The sequence below is a fragment of the Pimephales promelas genome, chromosome 17 (genome assembly GCF_988280905.1).
Source record: "Pimephales promelas chromosome 17, fPimPro1.hap1.1, whole genome shotgun sequence".
Classification (NCBI taxonomy): Eukaryota; Metazoa; Chordata; class Actinopteri; order Cypriniformes; family Leuciscidae; genus Pimephales; species Pimephales promelas.
Genome location: NC_142785.1, coordinates 7,045,951 through 7,073,686, shown reverse-complemented (window position 1 = coordinate 7,073,686; position 27,736 = coordinate 7,045,951). Strand labels below are relative to the sequence as shown.

At 38.5% G+C, this 27,736-nt stretch overlaps 1 protein-coding gene across 3 annotated transcripts in view; it reads left to right on the top strand.

The window, feature by feature from the left end:
* Positions 1–27,736, top strand: part of rhbdf1b (rhomboid 5 homolog 1b (Drosophila)) — a 58,741-nt gene that overhangs the window by 14,855 nt on the left and 16,150 nt on the right. The window contains exons 2-6 of one of the 3 annotated variants that reach the window (XM_039665755.2): positions 13,020–13,167; positions 13,275–13,417; positions 17,591–17,704; positions 26,353–26,566; positions 26,756–26,962. In XM_039665755.2, the coding sequence (XP_039521689.1) occupies positions 13,048–13,167; positions 13,275–13,417; positions 17,591–17,704; positions 26,353–26,566; positions 26,756–26,962 (798 nt within the window). In that variant the 5' untranslated portion in view covers positions 13,020–13,047. Of the gene's footprint in view, positions 1–13,019; positions 13,168–13,274; positions 13,418–17,590; positions 17,705–21,504; positions 21,761–26,352; positions 26,567–26,755; positions 26,963–27,736 lie in introns of those variants that run through there. The other 2 variants (XM_039665756.2, XM_039665758.2) reach the window with 2 other exon arrangements.

Here is a 27,736-nt window from a genome sequence, read left to right as displayed (position 1 = left end):
TAGTGCGCTGTCACAATCACAGCATATTATTGAGTATAAAACAGTCTGCCAGACCAGCCACTCTTGTAAAGGTTTGTCTGTTTTTAGAGTTATAAACTCTAACAGCGTCTTTGGCAGTTGCAAAGACTGATTCACTTGGGAGTGAATGCATAATTAAAGGGATTTTCCAGAAGGAAATTGCTTTTGTTTCTGAAATATTGCAATTTTCTTCACTTAAGTGATGGTATGGAAGTGTTGAAGCAATTGCGTCCCTCTGAATTAATGACACAGAGTGACTTTATTAGCAACGTTTCCATCAAAAGCCAGTGAGGATTTTAACAGCAAAATCAAATCAATACAGGCAGCCCACACAGCGAGTCCTCTCTAGTGGGAAATGCTCCAGGCGGCCATCACCCTGGAAAGTATTTAAATGGAGATCACATGCTGTTTAGGCATGCGCTGCAGAAAGTCCTCTTGGCTGGCGATGGACGCAGCTGAGACACAAAGATGTTTGTTGGCAGGTCAGAAGATGGATCTGAAGCCCCCTAGCAGGAACCGTTCAACACTTTTGCTCCTCCCGGCATGCAACACCAGTGCCACTCTGTCAGCACACTGAAATCCAGGCATACTGATTTTGATGTTTTAAAACTCCATCAATCTGAAGCACAGCCAAGGAGTTTTAATAAGAGCCGTACGTGTGTTCGGTCTTCAGCCAAGAAAAACAGAAGAGCTCTATTGGCCTTGAAAAGATTAGTTTAGATTCATTTCAAGATGGTTTATTTTGGACTAGAGTTTTTTTGTATTCAATATCAATTCATATATTGTTCAAAAATACACAATTTGTTAAAATAAGTCTCTTATACTCACCAAAGCTGCATTTATTTTATATAAGTGACTGTAAAAAGATATAGTATTATTGTCAAATATTATTCGAGTTTAAAATATCTCATTTCTAATATTTATTCCGGTGATGGCAAAGGCATTACTCCAGTCTTTAGTAGGGTTGGGTATCGTTTGAATTTGAACGATTCTGATTCCGATTCCGATTCCTTGTTTCGATTCCGGTTCCTAACGATTCTCGATTCCGATTCTTTTAAGAGGCAGGGTCAAAAAAGTTTAGCTAACCTTGCTAACCAACGGCCTTTCTGAAGGAAATAATCCTTTCTGAAGGAAATACTCCTTCTGTAAAAATACTCCTTTTGTCACAAATTTTGCATTTTGCAGAGATTTCGTTATTTTTAGAAAAGTGAAGCCACACTTTGGATCGTCGACGTAAGCTACTCATGTTCGACTCGCGTGGTTATGCCAACACTTCCGGTAGACGCTTCTTCGTTGGTGTTGTTCAGCGGTTTCTTCTTCCGCTCTGCGGACTGTGAATATCGAAACTAGGAATCGAAATTTTTACTTTTGAACGATTCCGGGAAAAACGAAAAGTTCGGTTCCAATCGATACTCTATTCTCGATACCCAACCCTAGTCTTTAGGGTCACATGATCCTTCAGAAATCATTCTATGCTGATTTGCTGCTCAAGAAATATCTTATAATTATCACACACAGATTTTGAAGAAACATTATAACATTATGAATTTCTTTAATCTCACTTTTGATCAGAAGCCAGCAATGTACATTAAAATGCAATTCATACGTACAATAACTTGAATACACTTTCTCTATATTATGAGTATCTTTTTTCTGTATTAAAATTCACTTTAATATTCATTTTTCCTGTTACCATAAAGAAAACAAATCTTAAAAGAATGAAATTCTTGAAAAGAAAAACAAGTAATATAGCATAATCTTTAGTTAATCTCATACAACAATACTTGAATTGATCATTAATATTTGTATTATATTATTCTCCCATTTTTTTGTGTCATTTATCCTTAACTATGATGCTAAACAGAAAATTTAGCCTTTCAACTGTTCTTTTAATAAAGGTGACTGATCATAGAAATCTTGCTGCAAGGTTAAGCTTGCTGGTTAAAACGCCGGAGAGAGAGACGTCCATCATATGAACACTAGTCGAACAAGTTAACTCTAATATCAGGCTGACCCATCATGCAGAGGTCAGCTATAGTGCGCTCTATCCAGTCTTAACCTCACTGGCCAACCAAAATAAATGCGATGAAATAGTGCAGAACTGCTCTAGCAGTCCAGTGGTATGTGCGGCATTTCCCAGAATGTGCAGGGAGCGCTCTTCCCGGATCAGCCGGATTCATGCCCAGTCGCCTGGTTCCTAAAGGTGCATGCGAGTTTTTCAGCATTTATTGATGCCAAATGCGCCATTAAAGCTCTGATGCTCACACAGATATGGTAAATGGATGCTTATTTACGTCTGTGGTTAATTGTCATTGGACGTCTTTCTTTGTTTAAAATCTGAACCTGGAGCACAAATCAGAGTAATTATCACAGCAGCGTTTCAGTTATTATGAGATGAATGAATGTGCCTATTTTGTGAAGGTTTCTATTGACGTCAAAAGGATGAAAAACACAGATCAGATTCCTGTGGTTTCTGAATGTCTTTGTCGTCCCTCTTTTCTGTGAGGAACTATTGTGTCAAACTGTTGCTCGTGGAATGAATTTGTCTCAGTTGAGCCAGTGTTTTGAGCAAGACCAGCAGTTTTTAGCCATGTGTCACATTAGTCAGTCAGCAATGGGTTGTTGAGTTTCTTATAACCATTTTGACCTTCTATAGTAATATATTTCGAATAATTATTTTGTTTGAAAATGAAATAAGTAATTGCGAGAACTACAGATTGCATCCACAAAATAAGGAATATGCTACAGTGTTGAATCCCAAGCACATCTTTTAATAGAATCGTGTTTGTGAAACCAGAGAAAAAGCATCCCTGCTCAGGAAGGAAGTGCTTTCCAAATGAGGTCATTCATCATGTACATCTGCCTTAGTCCTGTCTACAAAAACCAACTCCGTGTCCCACTGGAACATCTGGCCCAAGTCAAAACATCACCCATGTCCTTTCCAGCACAGACCTCAAACGCATTAATTGCATCAGAAGAGTAGAGTAATTTGGGTTCATTACAAGCTGAGCTCAATCGACAGCAAAAAACTTTCACAAAGCAGTTCACTTTGAAAGGAATTTTTGGTATGTCTTAGCTTACCTCAAGGGCATCCAAGATGTAGGTGTCTTTGTTTCCACAGTGTTTTCAATTTTGATATTTTAAGGTCAAACTGTACTTTTCTGTCAGTCATATAATGGAGGTTTATGGGGTCCACCTCAAAGATTACACATGATTTAATGACTCGTAAATGTAAGTACACATTGATGGCTTAAGACACGAAACGAGCGATTTGTGTGAGAAAACGAACAGCATTTATATAGTTATCACCTCTTGTAATCACAGTCGCGTCCAAGTGATCTGAGGGCGGGGGTGCTTCTGTATGCGCAAGCGGCAGCAAACGCCGGAACGCTCCGGAAGTGATCTCTCGCGGGTGTACGTCACTCATTGTTTACTCACTGTGAAGGTCTAAACATATTTAGATATACAGGAAATTGCTATGGAAGAAGATTTTGATATATCAACAGACAACGTTGATTTATTTTTTTTCGCAACCGCGCGACTTCCGGCACTTGTGCAGACCGAATCGCCCGCGTCCGCAGATCACTTGGATGTGGCTGTGGTTACAAGAGGTAAAAATGATATAAATACTGTTCGTTTTCTCACACAAACCGCTCGTTTCGTGTCTTAGGCCATCAGTGTGTACTTACATTTACGAGTCATTAAATCATGTTTAATCTGGACTTCTCTGTGCATGCTCTTTGAGGTGGACCACATAAACTCCCATTATATGACTGACAGACAAGAACAGTTTGACCTTAAAATATCAAAATTGAAAATACTGCGGAAACAAAGACGCCTACATCTTGGATGCCCTTGAGGTAAGGAATTATTACATTATTAAATTAATTTCGAAGTGAACTATCCCTTTAATGGAGAGTCACTGACAATGGAAGTAAATGTGGCTATTTTTATCAAATGTGATTTCACAGAAATTGTGCTAATCATTTGTTAAATATTGTGTTTAATTTGAGCTGTAACACTAATATTGTACGGTTGCTTTTGGTGTATGGCATTACATTTTCATGAAAACAATACTGTTGCAACAGGATTTAACTTTACACAGAACAGTTTTCATTTGGAATAAGTTCTGTTGTACAGTGTTTCTCATTTCTTCACAGATGTTTAAATTGTTCCCAAAAGTTTATTTTTGGCAATAGTCATGTTAATTGCACATTCACATTTGTGAATCCAGTTCAAAATACCTCATTTTGTTGGATTGTGGGTGGCATGCGATTGCAAGTATGATGCTGAAATGCCACATGCTGAACTGTTTAGTGAATTTGCTCCTCAGAGAATATTGATTTGCTTTTGGATGTTATAAATGTTTTTATTCACCACAGTGCTCTGAAAGACTGAGTATACACAGTATTTCGCTGTAATAACAAACTTTACAAACACAACAGCCTACTCATGTGTCACTTCTTCTCTATAAGAAACAATTCTTTTGGATCAATGAACAGTTTGACCAAGCTGTGATGAATTAAAACAGAGAATATAATGCTTTAGAAACCGTAATTGTTTTATTTTCTTGGACAAACAACATATAAACAGCTATATTTTCATGTAATGAATGTGAAACGCATCACATCTGTGTGTAGGATTCATTAAGGGAGGGAAAATAACCCCTTTAGTGTCAATATAACTCTAGTAATCCATATTTTACATCAGTTCAGTTGTGTTCAGACTGTGTGTCTTCCAAATAACCTGATTAATATTTTATGAATGTTTTCTGGGAGATGTATATCTGGTCAGATTTGCTAGCTGAATGTTTGTTTTCATTGCTGTTTGCTTGTTGCGAACAGCTATGAACTGAAAGTCTTTATATGGTAACTAGCAATTAGGATTCAAATGGATTTCTGGGAAATTCTTGTTTCCTCTAATGTCCTGTTTCTGTAGTGTTTTTCAGTCAATCGCTGTGGTTTTATCAGCAGTTTAGTATGATTAGAAAGGAAAGCTATCATTTCTTGTCAGAGAAGGCAGAGACGATCAATTGTATGAATCTAATCGTTTGTCAATTGTCACATTTTGCTCTTACCTGTGGTTCAAGTCGAGATAAAATAGTTCTGGGAAATACTGAAATTCAAGATATAAATATAAAGAGCAAATCTTTTGGTGGTTTATGGGTCAGTGCTCCTCTCTTGCCCAAACCTGGAATTTCTACAACCACATTTGAATGTGTTTGTTTGAATAAAAATGTGGTCTGCACTAGGATATGGTGGGTGGTGGGGGTGGGGTGGTAAAACAAATCCCCATAGGGTGTTATTTAAAGGATTAAGTGATTTAAGTGAGGATTAGTTGACTTTTAGTGCCCTATTTTTACTAAGCAAAAAAGTGCTATTCGATGCTTCATGATCTAAACTGTCTGTATAGTCACTGAGAGTAGGTGTCAAATTTGGCTGATTCTTGAGTCATTTCAAATAAAGCCAGTAAGTTCAATAATTATAAAACAGAGTCTATATACTATTTAGCCACAGACATTTAGAAAAGAACATTGAAAACTGAACAGACAAACAGGGTCTAATTTTTTTTTTTTTTTTTTTTTTTTTAGTTTTTTATTGGTTTTATGAAATCTTGAAGTCTGAGGCTGTGGTAAGCCATCAAAAACGTCTCGGTTGTGTATGGCAACCCTCGTTCCCCGAGGAGGGAACGTAGACATGAGTCAGAAGTGATTCTGACGAACTGGGATCGCTTTGGAGAGCCTATCTACTTCGAACGAAACTAAACAAGCCAATGCACATTGGCATGCAATAAGTGCCTAGCATCCTTGTTTTTCCGCTGAGGAGTCGGACCTGTGACTCGGCCGTACAGCGGAAGCTCAACAATTGTGTCGAGGAGACTCACGTCTCCGTTCCCTCCTCGTGGAATGAGGGTTACCATACGTAACCAAGATGTTCCCCTTCGTCAGCTCACTATGACATGAGTCAGAAGTGATTCTGACGATGAGGATATCTACCAAAATGCCACGGCTGCTGGCCCTTCCAGCGCTCTGCTTGTGCCTCCTAGCCTGACCTCAATGTTTGGGCAGAAGGTAGGATCTCTAAGCAGGGAAGTTCAGTTACTGCAAGACCCACTCACTGTGACTTACTGGATAATGCTTGGGAGGACCATGAGTTCTGGGAACCAAGACCTGCTCCTCGTTGTCCCTGACTTTGCACAGAATCTGTGTGAGAAGACTCACTGGGAGAATTGCATACTTGCGTACTCTCTGGGGGCCAGCTGTGCGCCAGTGTATCCGTGCCGAGGGTCCCCTCGGCTAGGGAATGAAACAACTGGCAATGGGTCGAGCCTGGAGAGGCAAACAGATCTATCTGAGTGGCTCCGAAGTTGTCCCATTTCAGCTGGACCAACTGGGCATGGAGACACCCCTCTCCCGGAAGTGTACGTAGACTGTCGTGAGAGCTCGTTGGCTGCAAGATAGAGCACGCCAGAGATGTGAATGGTACGAAGCGACCTCGGATGCTTCTGACTCCATAAGAGATGGTGGGCTAGTTGCAACATGCGGTGTGAGCATAAACTACCCACAAATACAGTCTCAGCATGTTTGCGATGCGATAGAGGAGTGAGGGGTCCGAGGAGGTGGTCTCGTCAGGGAACTCTCACTGTAATCCTCAGATCACCAGTCCTATTAGCCAAAGTAGCCCTTTTTTGGTTGCCATCAGAAGAGGAACTAGATCAGGGAATATCTAGTGTTTGAAGCACTTGAGTCTTGACTGCGCATTTAGCGTGCCGAACTACGCTGATGGGCTGCAGTGACTACCCGTGCTGTCAACCGGCAGCTCGATGGCTCCAGACTTTACAAGAAAGAGGAGACGAACAATGTGCCGACATGCTCATGCTCTAGTGAGAGAACATGAACCACCCACGAATGCAGTCTCAACATGCTTAAGGCATGTGAAACAGTGATCGTGGCCTTCGAATGAGAACAGGAAACGACCACATCCAGAAACACATGGTTTGAATGACATCTTGAAAAAGATGCAATCAAACGGTGTATGCTATTTCAGGAAACTGCTCTCTCTGGTGCTGAAGCACCCAGGGATGACCGTGGCTACACAAACAAGCCTCATGTGAGCACTCACATTCTCATTGAAGTCGCAACATTCTGAGCTGTGAAAACTGCTGTGTTGTGATATCGCGGCAAGCGCTGTTTGCGCTGTAACACCAACACCAGTTTGAAGAGGCATCCTCCTGAAGAAGCAGACTCGTCTTTTGAAGTTAAAACACTCTCAGATAAGATTGCAGAGCAGGAACAGCATTGGCCGTCTGGTTCCGAAGTGAAAGACAAGGATGCGAGGCACCTGCTGCTCATTAAATGCTTGCGCCTCAATGCACAGCAGCTGGTGCATTTATCGTATACCAATGTGCATTGGCTTGTTTACTTTCACTCGAAGTAGATAGAATCTCGCAAGTGATCCCCATTCAAAGGGATCACTTCGGATTCACATCATCGTGAGCTGACGAAGGGGAACCAAGAGGGTAATCCACCAGCCGGAAACTGAAGCCTCCCTGGGAGCCACCATTGGCTAGCAAGCCTTCACCTGCTGTTAGCATTCCATTGACTCCCATTCATTTTGGCGTCACTTTGACGGATAATAACTTTACATCTGAGGCTTTTAAAGACTCCATTTGTCCATTGTTTATTTCTAAAGAAACACTACAGTGTGCATATGGCTCCATTACCGTGTATCTTATGTTATGGTCTCGTAGATGCAGTTTTTGTAAAAAATAGGCTAACGATTGCGTCATAACATGCGACTCCTGGTCGCGCAGTAGAAATTACCGTATAGACAGGAAGGGAAGCTCGCAGGCAATCGGGGGGGTGGAGGCATTAAGTCGAGGGAGAAGACCATAGAAAGTCGTAAAGTTGATCCTGCTGCTAGCTCATGGTTAGCTCCTACTCACGCTTTCCGTCTCTGCAAGATTGGGAAGGGAATAATTCAGATTCCTCTTGGCACAGCTACTAGAAGACTCACAACTGTCAGACAGGTTGCTCACGTCACATCTACGTCGTCAAGCTCAGTTTGAGCCTGCAAGTGCGCTCCGCTCAGCCATCAGAAAGTGAGTGCTTTTAAAGAGGGTCGCACACCGGACGAGAAGTGCAGTGCCACGTCTTTAAAATTCAAACACATTATTCTCTATGAGTGTACACACACCGGCGGCGCCATTCGGCGTCTGTCCGCGGCGCCCAGCGACGGCTCAGGACCGTGTTCAAAATCCTGCTGCGCCACAGATTTGCATAGTTTTATATAAAATTTAAATTATTTTTGTCTCAAATCATTTCTGATGGATCCTGACTTCGCCCTATGCTGAAATATACATTTAGTTTTGCATTCATTTACAGAAATCAGCTGCTTGAATTACAATTGCCGATGTTATTGGATTTTTCAGTTGAGATTCTCAATTAATTAATTTAACGGATGCTCTGAGGTGAAGTTTTCAGACTGCAGCCTCAGCAACGATTGTATTTAACTGTACAGTACAATAATAACATAGAACAGACATTATCTTCATTTCATGTCATTAAACATTACAATATTGCTGGCCATACACTGATGAGAAAGTGCGCGTCCGGTGTGCGATACCTGGAGTTGTCCTTGACGCGGCGCTGCGCTTCACGTCCAGCCCCGTTCACACCGCCAGCGATTTTGTCGCTGTGTGTCGCTAGTCTCTGTACTGTGATGTCGCTTGTGGGCGTTCGTAGTGCTGTCGCTCTGATGTTATTGGTAGACCGCACGTCTGGCCATCTCTATACAAAAGACCATCAGAAGTGATATGTACAACTATATAATTTTAATTTGACTGGGAATAATTGACTTTTAAGGCTAAAAAGAAACCGTATGCTGTTGGGAGAGTGTTTTTATATTACCACAGTGTTCAGTGGATTAAATCATTTACTAGATCAATGAACAAATTAAACTCACTCATACTGGCACAAATTATAAAAACGTCATTCGAATTTGACAAATAATCAATTTTCTTTTGCCTAATTGAGAATGAGGAGTTGACGTCATTTTACAGAGCCCCTCCCATCTCCGCCATGTTGGTAGGATTCCCACGGCAAAACAGTATTGTTTACGTGTGTGTTTAGCTCGGTAGTAGAGGAGTTTCTCGCAATAGCGCACTGTTTTACCATGCCTTAACTGCTGCGTTAAGAACTCCTCCAGTAACTCACACTAGTGTTGGGCGATATGCTCCATTTTCATATCGTCCTATCGTCAGCCTGCGAGATCGGCGATACACGATAGTATCGTGAGGGGGCGGGGCTAACATTTGATTATTAACTTGATTATTTAGCCTACTCATTAATTTGCTTGTTTTATTAGCCTACTTCGTTTTATATATGAGAATCTTTTTTCTATTTTGCTAGCAAAGGTGGAGTGTTTATTAATAGGATCAGGTTATTTCCTGGCATAGTGAGGTAAAAAAAGAGAGATCCTAATCCTTTTGTTTGTCAGCGGAAAATTTACGGACACATCCCATTACATGCAGCATTTTGACTAGGGCCTATTTCTGCACGAGATGAAAACACGTTTTAATAATTTCTTGGGTCAGAAAGAGTCGGAGTTTGCGATATATGTCCCCCTACCAGTGCGCTCTCTGCGCACTTCAGTAAGCACGAAGTACGCGGGTTAATGTGTTTTAAATGCCGGGAGAAACAAGAGCAAGGGCCAAACGTCTAGCTGAGTCGATCGATTTATACTAAGTTATACTTATGACTTGACTCTGATAAAGGAAACGTTTACATGACCACATGCATTGTCAAGTTTATTCAATCAGGTTAAGAACGTCGTCGCATGTAAACGCGCTCAATCTCTGAAAGTGAAAGTAAAAACGGACTGCTTTCGGTATCTGCATTAACGCCGCGTTCCCTCAGAGACGACGATGATAACGGTAACTATAATACTATTTTAGTGATATTATTATTAATACTATTTAGTAATTATATTGTTTTTAGTGTTAGTGTCATTAAACGTTTTGTTAATGTGTTACGGAAACAAATACTGACGAACAACGATTCCGTTTTTATCTTGGATCTGTAGGAAATTGAATTTTGCGTCTGTTAAAACGAGCACACTTGATAATTTGTGAATGGATCACCTTGCAATTAAATTTTGATGTGGGATGTTTTTTAGTCTGTTTTAAAAACATTCTCTTAGAGGAGTCCTCATTAGTGCGTGTGTTGTTGCAATTGTTATGAGGTGATGTCGTTGTAAATTTAGGCAAGGCAAATTGATTGTAGTTCCTAATATTCATTTAATAACAATACTAGCTTTATAATAATAATAATAGGCCTAATAATAATAATTTAATACATTATGGTAAAACGAGCCAATTATCGTATTGATATCGTCAAAGGCATCTGCCATCGGCGATATGTCAGACTATCGTCGATACACGATACTATCGTCTATCGGCACAACCCTAACTCACACGATACATTTGGAAAACATAGGAACAATGGAATACAGTTTTTGGGGTTACCGAAATGGACACAGCAGGAAGAGTCTGACCTGACGAGGAGACGCCGGATTGCTGGGTTTGCAAAAGTGTTGTTTGAGTGCCTTGTTCATTACTTTTTTATTTCATTGAAATAGATGTTTGAAACAACTTGATATGGCTTAACAATTTTTATTGAGAACTGAAATATATAGGCTATTTGGACAACATAAGTTTCATGGACAACATAAGTAATAATAATAAAATAATAATACTGTTATTAGTGCAAAAGGACAAATATATTGATGCGGCTTCTCCAAATACAGCTGTTTTGCACTTTGTGTGAGTTTGTTCCTGTAAGGTCCCTTTTCTTTCGCCTTAACTTTTAGCATTGCTTTACTTTCTTTCTTTTTTTCTCGTATTCTTAGATCCGTCTCTGTCCTGCCAAAATAATAAATGCACGAAAATTAAAGAGCTCTGGAATGTTTAGTCGTGTCTATGGGTTCTAAAGGCGTTGCCCCTGGTAACCGAAAGCGTCTCCTACCATCATGGCCAACCGGCTCAGACCCCGCCCAAATCGGCACGTGACTCCTCATTCTCAATAGTCAACGTAATGCAGGGGAAATTTTAAAATGAACGGCAGCAGTGCTAAACGTGCATCATAAAATAAAAACACTCGAACTATAAAGTTAAATGTATGAATTAAACTCACTGAGACTGTCGACAGTTTCTTTTCCATGCATAATTTTTTTAATTATTATCCATGTTTGTGGTTAGTCAAATCATATAAAACAGTGAAATCGTCCTCGTACTCTTTCTTTCTGTCTTGCCTGCACTCGAGACGGTGACGTGAGCTCCACTGAAAGTCTTCTTTCCTATTGGTTGTCGCTCGCGAAAATCGCTTCTCATTTGCATAAAGTTGAAAATTGTCAACTTTTGTCGCTTGTCTCTTGTCGCTTGACACGCCCACATTCTGTCGCCAACGGTCACTGTCGCCGGATGTCGCCAGCGCTCCATTGAAATGAATGGGATCTTGTCGCTTTGTCGCTGCGTGTCGCTGGCGGTGTGAACGGGGCTTCTGGTGTGCGACCCCCTTCATGGACTTCACTTTTCTCTGTTGAAGTCTCTGGGGTCGCTGTGTCGCATTTCTTTTACTGTCTTTGAGGGGAACACATTATCTTTATGACTGTATCTATATTTACATTGGTGTAATTCAATATTAGCATACACAAACTATTTTTTTTTTAAAACTGCTACACTGCTGCTGCTGTTGATTATTTCTGCTGCTGGAGAGCAAGTATAGATACTGCCAATATACACATAAAACACTGCTGTGAACAAGATGCTGCTGCTGCAGAAATAGACAATCCCCTTGCAGATGTATGCAGGTGGAGGATTTCAGAGGAATTCTGATAATGTGCTGTTGTATGACTAGCTTGAAACTATCAACAGTTACTGGAGCTGTGCTGATATCAAACATTTGGTTATGCATTTTCTGTTTGTTTGCCTGTGCTGTCAGCACAGTTAGCAGCTCTATGAAAATATTTTCATCATCATTGACCTGCAGTGCATTAATAGCAAGGACAGACTCTTTTGACTCACAGTGACCCCAATGTGAAATTGATCAGTGTTTGTGTTAGTAGCCCAGCTTATCTGACCATCACATCATGCATCTTTCAGGATTTTTTTTTTTTTATTATTATTAAAACATTTCTATAGGAATACAAACTCCATACAAACATAGATCATGGGATAATTTTATGGATTTGTTCATTTGGTTTTAAATGTAATTAAATTCAACTGTTTGAACAAACAGCTTATAAACATACTTTGAGTAGAAAAAAATGAAAATAACATGTTGAGCAATCATGACATTTAAGAATTTCTCCATATATAGAGCCTTTTTTGGCATAAAGGCAAGGCGAGTTTATTAATATAGCACATTTCATACACTATGGCAAATCATTTCACAGTGTTTCACATAGAACGGAATAAAAATAAAGGGTTCTTTATATTTAGTCAAGGACCCCTTTTTTTTCTAAGAGTAGTCCCTAGCTACAAACAATTTCAAATAATCAAACTGCATAAAAATAGGACAATTTGCATCCTCTGGTGGAGAAGTCGGGGCATACACTTTTCTCACATATTGATATTTTTAAGTTAACTGAAGCATTGTGACAGGCCACTATGAATTACTGTATAGGTGTTCACACTGTATATGCATAGCTGCATAGCATATATTTCATAAGGCGATTTTAATGTAAAAAAGTGCAATTAAAATATGTCTCAGCTGAGCATTGACACTGTGAGTCACAGGAGGACAAAAGCAGCTGTAGTATTACTCTGATATGACCGCAGTCTCTTTAGTGCATCATCATGTCTCAACAACCAGATGGAAATGCGGATTATTTTGGCATGTGTCTTATGTAAGGCAGCAATGTTGTGTGTGTGTGTATTGTTCACCCATATCTTTGCATTTATGAGTGTTTGAGTTGTTTATCTGACCCTGTTTGATCCCACAGCTGGGTGGCGAAGGGAGAGGTGGCAGACATGGCCGAAGCTGAGGACGAGAGCACGAACAGCAGCCTGCAGAGGAAGAAACCGCCCTGGCTCCGATTGCACATCCCCACTGTCTCGAATCCCATGGAGGAACAGAATAATTTTCTCCGGGTGGGTATTTGATGCTAGACTTTTGCACAAGATCAAAGAGATGTTGTTTTACTTTGAAACACTTGTGAAAAATAATTCAAATATTTTAATATTCACCTGTCCTACAGCCCGGCCTGCGTAATAGCTTGTACCTGCGGAGTGCCAGCGTTCCCACTGAAAACATCCACCTCAGATGCCCGCCGGTCGACCCCAACGCCTGCCGCCGACCCTCGGTCCTACGCAAACCCTCCATCTCCCAGACCATCAAGAGGTAAAATCCATTCAAAAGTTTGGGGTCAGTAAGATTTTTTTTTTTATTCAGCTAGGACGCATTCAATTGATCAAAAATGACAGTAAAGAGATTTATAGTGTTACAGAAGATTTTTTCATTCTATTTATCAAAGAATAAAAAAAATATTAAGCAGCACATCTGTTTTCAACACTGATAATAATAAGAAATGTTTTTTGAGCATCATATCAGCACAGAATCCTTTCTGAGGGATCACGTGACACTGAAGACTGGAGTAATGATGCTGAAAATACAGTTTCGCCATCACATGAATAAATTACATTTGGAAAATATATTAAAATAGAAAATTAAATTGTAATAATATTTCACAATATTTTTAGTTTTTTTTTACTGTATTTTAGATATATTCTTTCAAAAACAAAAAAAAATCTTAACAACCCCACACTTTGAATAGTACTGTTAAGGTGAAGTGTAGAATTTCACTCATGAAACTAAATGTAAAAAATAAAAAGTAAAGATTTAGTGTTCAAAAGTTTTCAATCAGCTTCCACTGGTTCGACAAACTGATTGTCCCGTCCCAAACTTACGCTATGAGTTGAGCCAAGCATAGCATTTACATTTTACTGGCTTGCTTACTTGTAGTTAAGTATCTTGGCAGTAGGAAAAGAAATGTAACAATGAAGATATTAACTTTATTTACTGTTCTCTTGTACTTTTTGCTGTGTACCACATACTGTTTTGCACAGTTGTGTCTTTATTGATGCTGTGTTGTGTGTCATTTTCTTGACAAGCTAGCTAATGCAGGGATGTTAAAAGTTTTTTGAAGCGTCATTAGTCAAATTCACTAAACAAACTGATACACCCATGCAAATCCACATATATTGAAATCTGCTTTATAGCTCTGATAACATAGTGTTCACAGCCTTGTTTATTTCAGTGTCATATTGGAGTTGCTCAAAACTTGTTGTCATTGTGTATTGCTGTTTGAAGAGGAGATTCGGAGTAAAAGAGTTTTTTGGCCACTGTTGAGGAAAATTTTAATTTTGCTTAATCTTACAGTAATTATTAGTAAAGATTACTACATAAAGAATTAGTTTGTGTTGAACCAAGAAAATGCATGAGCAAGAATGTGCTGTCTGTGTATCTTACGCATTGATATGTTTGGTTAATTGATTTTTGCCATGACACCACCTTTGTGGGAAAGATGTTTCTGAAAAAGATGCACAACTTCTTCTAAAATATATTCTTAATTTAGTACATATACTGTCTTTAATGATTCATTAGCCTTTTGACCTCCTGGAAACTCCATATTGAGTTTGTAGCTTATTGCTGTAGTTTATTGCTGGTTCCAAGTAGAGCCAGACCGATATATCGGCCGTCCGATATTAGGCATTTTCCAAAATATCGGTATCGGCAGTTATAATGGCCGATAAATGAATATTTAAAAAATAAAAACGAACGAAACACGCTTCAATCATCTCTCCTTGGCCTGTTATATTGAAAATGAATGTTCTAACAATTTGCAGTATGATGTTATCTATTGTTAAATTATGGCTCATCATAGACAAGCTAACCACAAAGCTAGCTAATGCCACTATCATCAGTGGAAGACCGCTAACGTTAACATTAATGAGCTTGGAAACCACAATGAACTTTTTCTGCCTAAATAAAGTAATGATTACTGTATTTATGAGTATCATATCTCTAGTTAAAGTCCCTGCATTGTAAAATGTAAGTTATACTTGCGAGGAGTGTACATTTAGACATAGAGAAAAAGTATCAAACGTACCTTGTGCAGAAAAGTTAGCTTTTCTTTTACACGTCTGTGAAATCCAACAATATTTAATAAAAAAAATATCGACCGATATATCAGAATATCGGATTTTAAAACATTCGGCTCCTCCCGACCGCAGACGTAGGTTTGCAAGGCATTTTTTCCCCTGTGTTTTTCTGTCAATTTCTTGTATTTTCCACCCTTATGAACAACAACTTTTGGCACACGATAAAAACTCCTCGTGGTTTGATCGATTTGAGCAAACATAAACGACGCAAAACACAGGCATTTTGAGTGTGTTATAGTGCTTCCTAAATATAGAAATTCACTTCCTGCCCTCCATCTGCATTTCGCGCCATGGCAACGCAGTGGCGCGACGTCACGTGAAAACAAGCTATTGACCAAATTCCTGCGCTCTCACGCCTGTATTTCTCACGCTGAAGTGTCAACCCGGTCGGTCCAGTTAACTAGCAAAACATTAATTTAGTTCGCTCTTAAAGAAGAGATTTAGCGCTAAAATGTTTTGTTTTTTGAAATCAATCCAGGCCGGATTAGAACCCGTAACCTCTGACACTGTAGGCAAATGATCTACTACTAGACATTGAACCGGATGGACCGGATCGATGCATTTATTTACGAGTGACTGATTTCTCAATCTGGGTCAGTGCGGTAGTGCGAATACATTTGAGTGTTTAATAGACAGGCACATTTTTTATTAAGATCTTGTTATTGTTATTTAGGAATAAGATCGCCTGGGTGTTCAAATTGATATCGCAATCTTTTAACGATTAATGTGCAGCTTACATTTTTTAATAATCAACTTTTCTATTTTTATTGATAGAAATGATTAAGTTCTTCTAACTAAATGTAGTAGCCTACAGTATATTGGTTGCACATACTTTCAAAACTCAAAACACTGTTGCATTAATCTTATGAGAACAACTTATGCTGTGACCAGTGTTGGGAGTAACGCATTACAAAAGTAATACATTACAGTAACATATTACTTTTTGCTGTAACGCAGTAGTGTAAGGCATTACTAATCAATTTTCAGTAATATTTTACTCGTTACATGTTCAGTGAGGAATGTATTACAGTTGTATTACAGTGTATTGTCTGCTTTTACTTCTTAAAGGCAACAGACTATGTGAAAATTTTAAAGCAGTCTTTTAGTGCCAGTTCAGAGCGGTCGCGTCTGTAACATTGTTTTTTCCTCATAAATGCGAACACGAAAACTAAAATAAAATGAATATTTTAAGTTCTCTGGAGACTGGAGAGCCAACCCTTCCTCATCCGATTTGCGCAGTGTAATGAACAGAATTACAAAAAATAGATTTTGCCTCCTATTTTTTTGTCACGCATGAATGTGTGTCTTTTCCCTAATATTAAAAATAAAACATAGACTGATATTTGTCTAATGTCTGGAGTCATTTAAGTAAGTAGCCTATATACGTTTCAATACGTATTTTCTGAGAATTTTTATTTCAAGTTTTGACTGTAAATGTCAACATGTCCATAATGCTGGACTTCCCCAATTTTAAATAATTTATCCTCAACTAGTTTTGTTGTGTAGGTCTACGTATTTTATAATGTTAACTTCAAATAATACTAATAGCCTAATTTAAAGAGAAGGCAGCATTGGATATGGACGGTAAGGAGAATAACGCTGGGAGTTGGAAGAGGTGTGTCGCGATTCTGTTGGTTCGTTGATCTGAGTCGTGTGGCGAATCGCGATTTCGGTTTCATATTGCATATCGTTACAGCCCAAAAGTTAAGTTCTACTTAGTTATTTTGGTGAAAGTAACTCAAAAGTAATACATGAGTAATGTAATGCATTACAATTCTGGGACAGTAATATTGTAAGGTAATGAATTACTTTTAAATAACAGTAACAAGTAATACCTAATGTATTACAGTTTGGAAGTAACTTGCACAACACTGGCTGTGACTAAGCTAAAAGGCACTAAATAAAGAATAGTTTTACACCTATATTATACTAGAATGTTTTTTTAATCTGTATTTTTAAATCTCTGACTGCTCCTTCGACTCAGTAAGAAGTGCTGTTTATTTTAATGGCTTGCAATGTTTTATCTTCCTTGAATGAAGTCCTCCACTGTGAGGAGACACAGCAGTAAATCAAACTATATTATATATTAATGTTCAAACTATTAATCTTCGTTCTGACTGCATGTGTGCATCTTTTTCACAATCTGTTCTTGTGCTCAAATTAATTATTAACTTTATTAACCTCCTTTCTTCTTTTCTACTGCAATTAATATGATCCTGTCAACTTTTTAAATGCATAAATTTTTTCCCATCTCTGCTTTTCTTTTGTAATCTAACTGCTTGCTTTTCTATCTTTTCTCTTCCCCTGTTTTCTCATCTGCCTTTCCTGATCCTCCTCACTTCATCCCTTCCAGTCCCATAGGGAAGAGGGTACACTTTGAGCAGATGAGCACCGTCCTGGTTAAAGGCCAGTGTTTATCACGTCTGGAACCCCCCAGACGTCAGTCACTGCCGCAAATCGTCCTCAGGTACCGTGGAACCAATATAGACCCTCTGAAGTCGAAATTTACTTGGTGTCAGTCACATTTCATCGTTTTTTAGGTGTAGTATATACTGTAGTTTCCGTGTGTAATTTCAAAATGAGTCATTTTTTCGAATTAAATATTTAGATGTGGTATAAGATGCATTTTTGTTTTCTTTTAACTAAAAAACCCCCCAAAAATATCTGGTTTTCGTCATTATTTTGAAACATTCAAGACTTTTTAAATCCAGTTCGCCCACACTAAGTTTAAGATGAATGGTATAAAATAGCATTGCCTTTCCGACAGCTTTTGCCGCTCCCTAATCATCCATAATGATTCATTTGGCTTTTGAAGGAATGTCAGAACACACACACAGACTCCTACACAAACTTAAAAAAGAGTTCCTTTCTTGCTTTACACAAAAACAGGAGCGCATCAAAGCCTTCACATCTGTGTCTTTGGGTTTGGCTGTGTTCTAAGATAATCAACTGATAGTGTATTGACTCTGGAGTCCGCCATGTGTCTATCATCAAAGGAATATCCGAGCTGTGGGAGAAGAACATGTCACGGCAGAAAGTGTTATTCACAATGCTGTAAAAGTCGCTTATGCGGGCCTCTTTCGGCTATTTCAACTCTGCCGCTGATTGTGAGTCATTACGTTGTTTTGCACGGGTTTTTGGAGTGTAGGATTGAAGTTGTGGATGTGTTTGGTCTATTTTGTTACTGATTCATTTGGGGAAGAAATTAATCATCATTGTTATTTTATTGTATTGACATCATACAGCCTTAGTTTTTACCAGTATTAAATATAACGGGTATATTTAATAATATAATATAATAACTGTTTATTATTTAACGTATTTCTGAGGGAAAATGTATTAGGCTACTCCAGTTTTCAGTGTCACATGATCCTTCAGAAATCATTCTAATAAGCTGATTTGTTGCTTAATATTTTTGTGGAGCCTGTGAAACTTTCAGTTTTTTTTTTAATGTATTTTATTTAATGGAAAGACAATATATTATTTATTTAAAGGTACACTATGCAGGATTTTTTGCAGTAAAATATCCAAAAACCACTAGGCCAATGTTATATATTTTGTTTAGTTGATTACTTACAATATCCCAAATGTTTCCAACTATTTGAAAATTGTGAGAAAATTGCGATTTTTAACCAAGAAAACGGGGCGTGTGAGCAGGGGTGAGGAGTCGCCAGTCAATGACGTCAGTTTTCGCCAGGTTTGACCTCGTACTGCAATAGTAAGCATGGCGACAGACGTGGACAACTGGGTCGGTTATGCCCGTTATGCGTGCTCGACAGCGTGAGCGTCCCTAGCAAGGTTTTGATCAAACATTATGGACCATGGCAAGCAGACTTTGAGACAAAAAGATGACTGAAACGAAGATCAACATGTTTCGAGATGCCGAGAGCTCCACGTCCGCGACTAACTTCGACTTGACAGAGACGCGAGTGTTGCATGTTACTTGAGCAAACAGGTGAGCAAATCAATGTATATAAAACTAATCAATGTTTTAGTAGTTCAACATGATGAAAGGTTGGAATATGATCTGTATGTTATTCTCTGTATGTTAGTCTAATACAGCCAACAAACAACCTAACTAACAACATTCAACACACTCAAATGCCTTTTAGTGTTAGTGTAACTGTTAGAGCAAGTGAAGCATCGCTGCGTTACCTCAAGTTTAAAGGATTAGTTCACTTTTGAAAAAACTTTTGCTGATAATTTAGTCACCCCCATGTCATCCAAGATGTCCATGTCTTTCGTTCCTCAGTCGAAAAGAAATTTAGGTTTTTGATGAAAACATTCCAGGATTTTTCTCCATATAATGGACTTCAATGGGAACCGGATAGTTCAAGGTCCAAAAGACAGTTAATAACAGTTTCAGATGCAGCTTCAAATGTTTTTAAACGACACCAGACGATGAATAAGGGTCTTATCATGCGAAACGATCGCTTATTTCAAAACTTATTCCAAAAATGTAACTTTTCTAAGGACAAATGCTAGCCTTGCTATATTCTCTGAGGCGCGTTTGTAACGTCACGTAATACCTAATTACGTTCAAAGGGTCACGGGCGACGTAGCCGGAAGTACAGAATTAAAAAATCGTCCGACATCGTTGTTTTTCCTTTTAATTCCTTTTTTTGTAAACGGTGTTTGAGCTAGTTTGCACGTTCAACCTATGCGTTCAACTTGTAAACACTGACTCTGTACTTTCGACTACGTCTCCCGTGACCTTTTGAACGTAATTACGTAATACGTGACGTTGCAAACGCGCCTCACAGAATAGAGCAAGGCTAGCATTTGTTCTAATAAGTTTGGAAATAAGCGATCGTTTCGCATGATAAGACCCTTATTCATCGTCTGATATCGTTTAAATACATTTGAAGCTGCATCTGAAACTTTTATTAACACTATCTTTTGGACCTTGAACCATCCGGTTCCCATTGAAGTCCATTATATGGAGAAAAATCCTGGAATGTTTTCATCAAAAACCTAAATTTCTTTTCGTCTGAGGAAAGAAAGACATGGACATCTTGGATGACATGGGGGTGAGTAAATTATCAGCAAAAGTTTTTTCAAAAGTGAACTAATCCTTTAATTCCTCTAATAAACTGACTTGTGCGAGTAATTCAGCGTGTAATTCGTTAGAATTAAATGTCCTTATTCCTTTATGTCCGCGGGACTTGCGTTGTGTGTAGCGCTGGTATACGTCTAGCAATCGCACCCTGCTTCATACTACAGTCATGTTAAAAACATCACTGTATTCACTCGTCCATAAAAGATCCATCAACTTGACCACAAGATCCATAATTCCGCTTAATGCGGAATATACGTCATTAATAAACGCCTTTGTTATTGTAAGAGGTTAGCGACCCCTGGTGGCGATAAAATCTTGCATATTGTACCTTTTAATAAATGATTTAATAAAAAAAAACTTTACACATGAAAAGAATATTTAATTCTGGAAACAGCTTAATTCTGTCTAACAAAGTGGATCTTTATATGTACAACGCATTCTCATCCTAGGGCGTCATCTAACTTAGGCTTTTGACCATGCGTCTAAATCCGACGCACATGGCACCCGTTAGCGTCAGTTAGATGACGCTTCCGTTATGGGTAGGTTTAGGTGTGGGGTTAGGTTAGGGTTAGACCACTAGGGGGCACCTTCTGGCCCATCTATATCTGCGTCTCATATTGACGGATGTTGACGCATGCTCCAAAGCGTCAGTTAGATGATGCCTTGGGATGAGAACGGGCTGTTATGGGATCAACTTGTTTGCAAACCCCTGCTCTATAAGCGAGTACAAGCGTAGAATAGCCCCATTCAAATCCAATGCCACTGACAAAACTATCCACACGTTAATTGATTGACTGTCCAAACTCATAACTGTTAAAGTCCACTGATGCTTATAGTGCTTGTTGGGAATTGTTTGTCAAATTAAGATGGGTGGTGAATGATCATTTCTTTTCCTCCACCAGGGTATTTGAAGGATGCAGTAATATGTCTTGGAAATGTGTTATCTTTACCCTTGAAGATTAGGATTTTGTGTCATTCAGCTCTGTACTATTGCTTGAGGCGTGTGTAATTGTACTGTATGTTTAAGTGTATGAATTGTGCAAAGTGAGTTCCAGTTCTTACACTTCCCTCGTGTTTCGACACGTCCCCCTCTCTCTTCTCTCTGTCTCGCTCTTTTAGTCAGATGAGGTGGTATTTTACTGGATGTTTACACACACTCCTCAAACACTATCTGAGTAGGCGGCAAAAGTGGAGTTGCTGCCAGAATACATGTGAATCACTGCTGTATGGTCTCAGACACATTACGGATCTGTTTAAGGGTTTAAGCGAGTCTTGATGCTTTGGGTTGAAGCAGATTTTCTGCTTGAGCTCTGGCATCAAGGAAATGTCTTATTTGCTGCTATGACTTCATGGGATGTAGAGGGTAGAAGGAATGATAAGCCAATATTTCACTCAGTGTGAAGGCTTCTGTTCCTCCTTTACCTCAGACATGACCTTCCTCGCCTCCTGGGATGAGTTAGACAGGTAGGTCAATGGAGCGCTTTTATGGTGCACCATGTCTTTATGATTGAGGAACTTCTTATTGTGAATTTTTTAAATATTTTAGCCTTTTGGATATTTTGGGAATTTTCAAGGCATCATATTTTTTGTAACAAACTAGCCGCCAACTTTTTCCATTTAAATTTTTATTTCATATAATTTAACTGTGTCTTTGAAGAGTTTTTTTATTTATTTTATTTTTAGTATCAGCGCAGTTCTTCTTTATTAGGGTTTTGTAGTTCGTTTTTGGTTTGGTTTTGTGTTGTGGTCACATCATCCATGTGTTTGGTTTTAATCACACAGCTCTCTGGAATACTTGATTCTGATTGGTCAGCAGCTGTAGATATATTTGACCATTGTCATAGGTTTAAGTTTCCCACATACTTTGCTAGTTTCATGGAATACAGATTGTGTTCCCCTTTGTTGATGAATTAATGAATTAATTCATTAAAAATAAAACATAAATCTAAGTAAATTGTTAGATTTCTCTAAAAATATGTCATCTTGTACCGTTACTTAATTTACTTTAATTTTGCAGCCAATTTATTTTTAGTTGAGAACAGGGGAAAAAAAATTGTTGTGTGTGTGTGTGTGTGTGTGTAATGGATGAGCCCAGTGTTTTATTTCATCGCCATATTGAATGTTTACTGTAGAGGAGTTTGTTCAGTTTTTCCAGTGGATAGCAGAACAGTTTATCAACTTATTTTCTTATATCTCATGGCTGATTTGAAATGTTCTTTCTCAAATCATTCCTCCATCACGGTGGTGACTCCCCCTCTGCTGCCTTAAAAGGCCTCCCCTCAGCTGGCCTTCCTTGTAATGATGCACAGCCGACTCTGTTATTACTATGTGGCCTTTACTCTAAACACTGCTGATGTCCTCACTTTACTACCAGCATTTGCACACACTTCAAACACTTAACTCACAGGCTCCGTCCCGAGTTTCAGAGGGGTACTAATGTGTTTTTTTCTTGTTTGCCAGTAAAGTATCTAAACAGGCTTAAAATGAGGCACATTTACTTGAGAAATGGAAAATTATTATTTTTTTAATTAAATGTATTTCTTAATATACTGGTGAATAGTTGGTCTTAAGCATGAATTAATTTAGAGGAAAAATCCTTAAAGGGATAGTTCACTTTGAAATAAATTTTTGATATGTTTTAGCTTACCTCAAGGGCATCCAAGATGTAGGTGACTTTGTTTCCACAGTATTTTCAATTTTGACTTTTTCAGTCAAACCGTTGTTGTCTATCAGTCATACACTGGAGGCTAAGGGGGTCCACCAAAAAGCATGCACAGAAAAGTCCAAATTAAACATGATTTAATGACTCGTAAATGTAAGTACACACTGATGGCCTAAGACACGAAACGAGCGGTTTGTGTGAGAAAACGAACAGTATTTATATCGTTTTTACCTTAGGCCATCAATGTGTACTTACATTTACGAGTTTCCTAGAAGAGGACACTGTGGACTTTCCAGATGAACTGGACACCTCCTTCTTTGCCAAGGTGAAACTGTCTACAAAAACCTGGTGTTTACAGCCCAGCCCACCTTAATGTTGCCACCTAGTGTTGGAATATGTAAAGACCGTTGAGGTGAAACATATAAATGGACCACTAGCATCAACTGAACATCAACTGCCTGACTTTCATTGGTCAACACGACGAGGGATTAATATTATTTATATATTATTATAGTATTTACAAATATTTATTATCTTTTATTTGATATTTTCAGTAATCATTTTAATTTTTTTGTTTAATGTATTTTTTTATTTATTTTATAAGGTTTTTTTTGTATTTCTATTTATCTTAATTTAATTTAAATTTAAGTTTTTTATAGTAATTTTAGTACTTAAATTTTTAACTTATAGCTGCAGTCCGTAGCTTTTTTGGGGGTTAAAAATAATCCAAAATACATATTTGAGAAAATACCATCCAGTGTTTAAAACTATCTGCTTGCCTTAGCTCGATTCAAAACGGCAAGCTTGTAATAATGTTTTTAAAGGACTGGTTCACTTTTCAAAAAACCTTTGCTGATAATTTACTCATCCCAATGTCATCCAAGATGTCCACGTCTTTCTTTCTTCAGTTGAAAAGAAATTAAGGTTTTTAAGGAAAACATTCCAGGATTTTCTCCATATAATGGTCTTCAATGGGAACCAAACGGTTCAAGGTCCAAATGAGACGACGAATAAGGGTCTTATCTAGGAGTCTTCGAGTCATGACGAATCATGTTTAATTTTGACTTCTCTGTGCATGCTTTTTGGTGGACCCCCTTAGCCTCCAGTGTACGACTGATAGACAACAACGGTTTGACTGAAAAATGTCAAAATTGAAAATACTATGAAAACAAAGACACCTATATCTTGGATGCCCTTGAGGTAAGCTAAAACATATCAAATTAATTTCAAAGTGACCTATCCCTTTAATGCAATGTTCTCTGAAAACAAATTGTATTATTTAACACACCACAAGTGAATTTATTGTGTCTTAAAGGCAGGGTAGGACATTTCAGAGAGCAATAGTAATCTAGGTTTGAAAGCATAAGATCCCACCCTCCGTTGAGAGCGCCTCCAAAGCCACTCCTCCTTCAAAACACATGAACACACACAGCCAGTGCAGCGTCTGCAAAGCGTCATGAGACCAGAGACGGTGTTGGTTAAATTACCTCAGGTCTCAAACATCATAACATTACAAAAATAATGAACGTAAACAACTTACAGAGCTCTTTCTTGTACCTCCTGACTTCTGCAGATGACTAAAAGGAGGAATAAAAAAGCATCTTTTGCAAATTGATCTTTCTGAGCCTTAAAGGTGCCATCTGTCAAAAAAAAAAAATCAAATCATACTCCATATTCCATACCAGATGGGGGCAGTATACCTCCAGAAAGTTACATCTCACATCTTCAAACAACACGAGCGAGTGCTGTTTTGCTCTCTCTATCTCGCGCATATTAATCAAATCAATTGACACGATAGTAAAAGGTTGGAAGACCGCAGTTTCACGTGGAGTATTTGGAGATTTTTAGAGATTACAGACTTAATGAACAACATCTCAACACTAAATTATAAAGTCCGTCTCATAGACGCCTGTCTCAAACACAAGCCGGGTCATTTCGACGATATGAAAAAATAAAAGCCCGGGCTATTATTTGAAGTTTTACGGCATTCGTTTTGTTCATATTACATTTTTAATTATTAGTTTGAATTCATTTGACCGAGCATTCGCTGATATTGACCAAGCTAGCGCCATTCAGAGCCGCCAACCCTTACGAATTCACCGCGAGACACACAATCGACACTTTCACACACTCTCACACCACACATCAATTTTGTCACACACAGAAAAGGACACGGAGACCAACAGACTAGACAGAGCAGGTTAGTTATGATATATATAAAAATCTTAAGCTCTCAGATTCTGTCAATTTTATTACGCAATTCAAACAATAAATACCGTTTTGGCGCTTTTAAATGTTTCGCGACAAATACCTAGCGCACGTGAACTGATCATCTCGACTAGCTAATGGTAAAAGAACACGAACACTGTTGAAAGATACAGTATGCTACAACTTTACCAAAATGTATTCCTCATGCATATCGACCAATCACTTTTTGAGCTCTTTCCTGAACTGAAATGTAGTAATGGGCTGTACTTTCCACACGATTGACATCAGGTTCAAGTACACCCACAAGCCGTGCGAGTTATTTGTGTATTTCAGTTTGGCTGGTGGTTATGTTGCCCGCCCGCATACCGCCTCCCATGGCCGAAACTGGTATTACGACACCTGCCGGGCCGGGGCTAGTAATTTAGCATGCTAATTTAGGTTAATATCTCTGCAGCACTATACTGTAACTTGTAATTTTTTTTAATGACATCATCAACCTTATTTCTTCTTATTCTTTTGATGCGTGTAGCTATTTTTTGGGATATTTTAACCTCAATTCTTACACACGGCACCTTTAATTAAAAAAATGAGGGCACCAATTTTCTTTGTGCATGAATAAAATGTATCGGAAAATAAATAAATGTTCTTCCTTAAAATACAGGGTGCATAAGTCAGGACACCCCTATGTTAAATTCCCACATTTTTATTTTTAAAAGCCAGTTATTTCATGGATCCAGGATACTATACATCCTGATAAAGTTCTCTTGGCCTTTGGAATTAAAATAGCCTTCACCATACCTAGAGAATGGCATGGGGTACTTCCCATAAGATCTCTCAATGCAAATCAAACGGCTAACTGAAATAAAACCATGCCAATCTCTCGGTATGGTGACGGGTACAGTATGTGATGATGTGGGGCCAGAAAGGAAAATAAAAAGTTGCTTTATCTATCAATGTTAGATATTTATGAGTGCTTACAATCAAAGAGTTAATGCACTCAGTCAGAATCGCCCATGGATGTTTTGAATGTCTCGGTTAGTTAGTTTGTTGTTTTGGCTCTTGGCTCAGATTGCCCAAGTGGATTTGATTATGTTTTTCCATTCTCTCTTGAGGGCCTATTAGTTTGTACGCTTGGTGTGGTAAAACTGCTGTATTATTACTATAATAAACAATGATGTGACTGCAGGGGCACAGCAGACTGGTTCGGGGTCAGCAATGACGTGGATGCCACCCAGAAATGGCAGCGGAAGAGCCTGCGCCACTGCACCCAGCGCTACGGCAAACTGAAGCCTCAGGTGATGCGCGAAATGGACCTGCCCAGCCAAGACAATCTGTCCATGACCAGCACCGAGACCCCTCCTCCTCTATACGTACCACCGGCACAGCACGGCATGCAGAGGGTAAGCTGGACACATGCACGTGTACGATCCAAATTGGTTGTTCTAGGGAAACAACTGTTTCTGTAAACATGGGACTTCCGTAAACAATTTACCATAGATGATGCACACTATTAAGAGCCGATGGTTTAGGATACACACACAGGGTGATCATGACTCACTGTTTAGGTTTGTTGTTGTCGGTCTCTGCAGATCGTAGACCCGCTGGCTCGGGGTCGAGCGTTCCGTAACGTAGAGGAAGTGGACGGCCTTAGTGTACCTCAGACCCCCATCACCCCCTGCGCAGCCTCCCTGTGCTCCTTCACCAGCTCCCGCTCTGGCTTCAACCGACCTCCCCGCAGACGGAAGCGTGAGTCTGTCGCCAAGATGGGCTTCAGAGCAGCTGCTGCTCTGGTGAAGGTAAGACCATAGAGAGACAACAATGTTAAGCAAGTTGCATTCGCACTGCATATGATTTAGAACAGTAATTCCAACCAGGGGCCTTCAGCAAACTTCCTTAGAATTGATTAAATTCAATTAAATTTTGACTTAAATTAATTTGAATAATTATAGAAAGTTATTATTATAATAAATTAAATTATATAATTATAAAAAATATTTTTATAATTATTTTATAAAAATATTTATAAAAAATAATATAGTTATTATTATAAATTAATTTTTTATATATATATATATAATTATTAAAAAAAATATTGACTAATGCAATTTAATTAAAATCCTTAACAAAAAAAAATGTAATGATTTTTTTCTTCTTAGTATCTATTTGTTTTTATTATATTAATCATCTGGAATCACAAATAATTGTGGTTAATTGTTTTTTTAAATATCAATATCATAATTCCAGTAGAAATACCAAAAGAGAATATCTTTATTATATTAGACAATGCAGGGCCTTCAAGTAAAAAAATCGAGAACCACTAATTTATACCATATAGTTGCATAGAACTGAATAGCCCCAAAAAGTAATTTCATTCCCCAGATTTCCTGTGAAGTCATGCTCCGGATATGAACGAAGCAAGTTCCCAGACAGAAACAATCAACAGGATAAAGCGGCAGACACATTTCTGACAATTGCTAGAAAAAAAAAAAACCAAATCACCTTTTGATCCGAGTCAATAATCATTTCCTAAAATTCGGAAATCTCCTTTGAGCTTAAGTGCCCCAAATGTC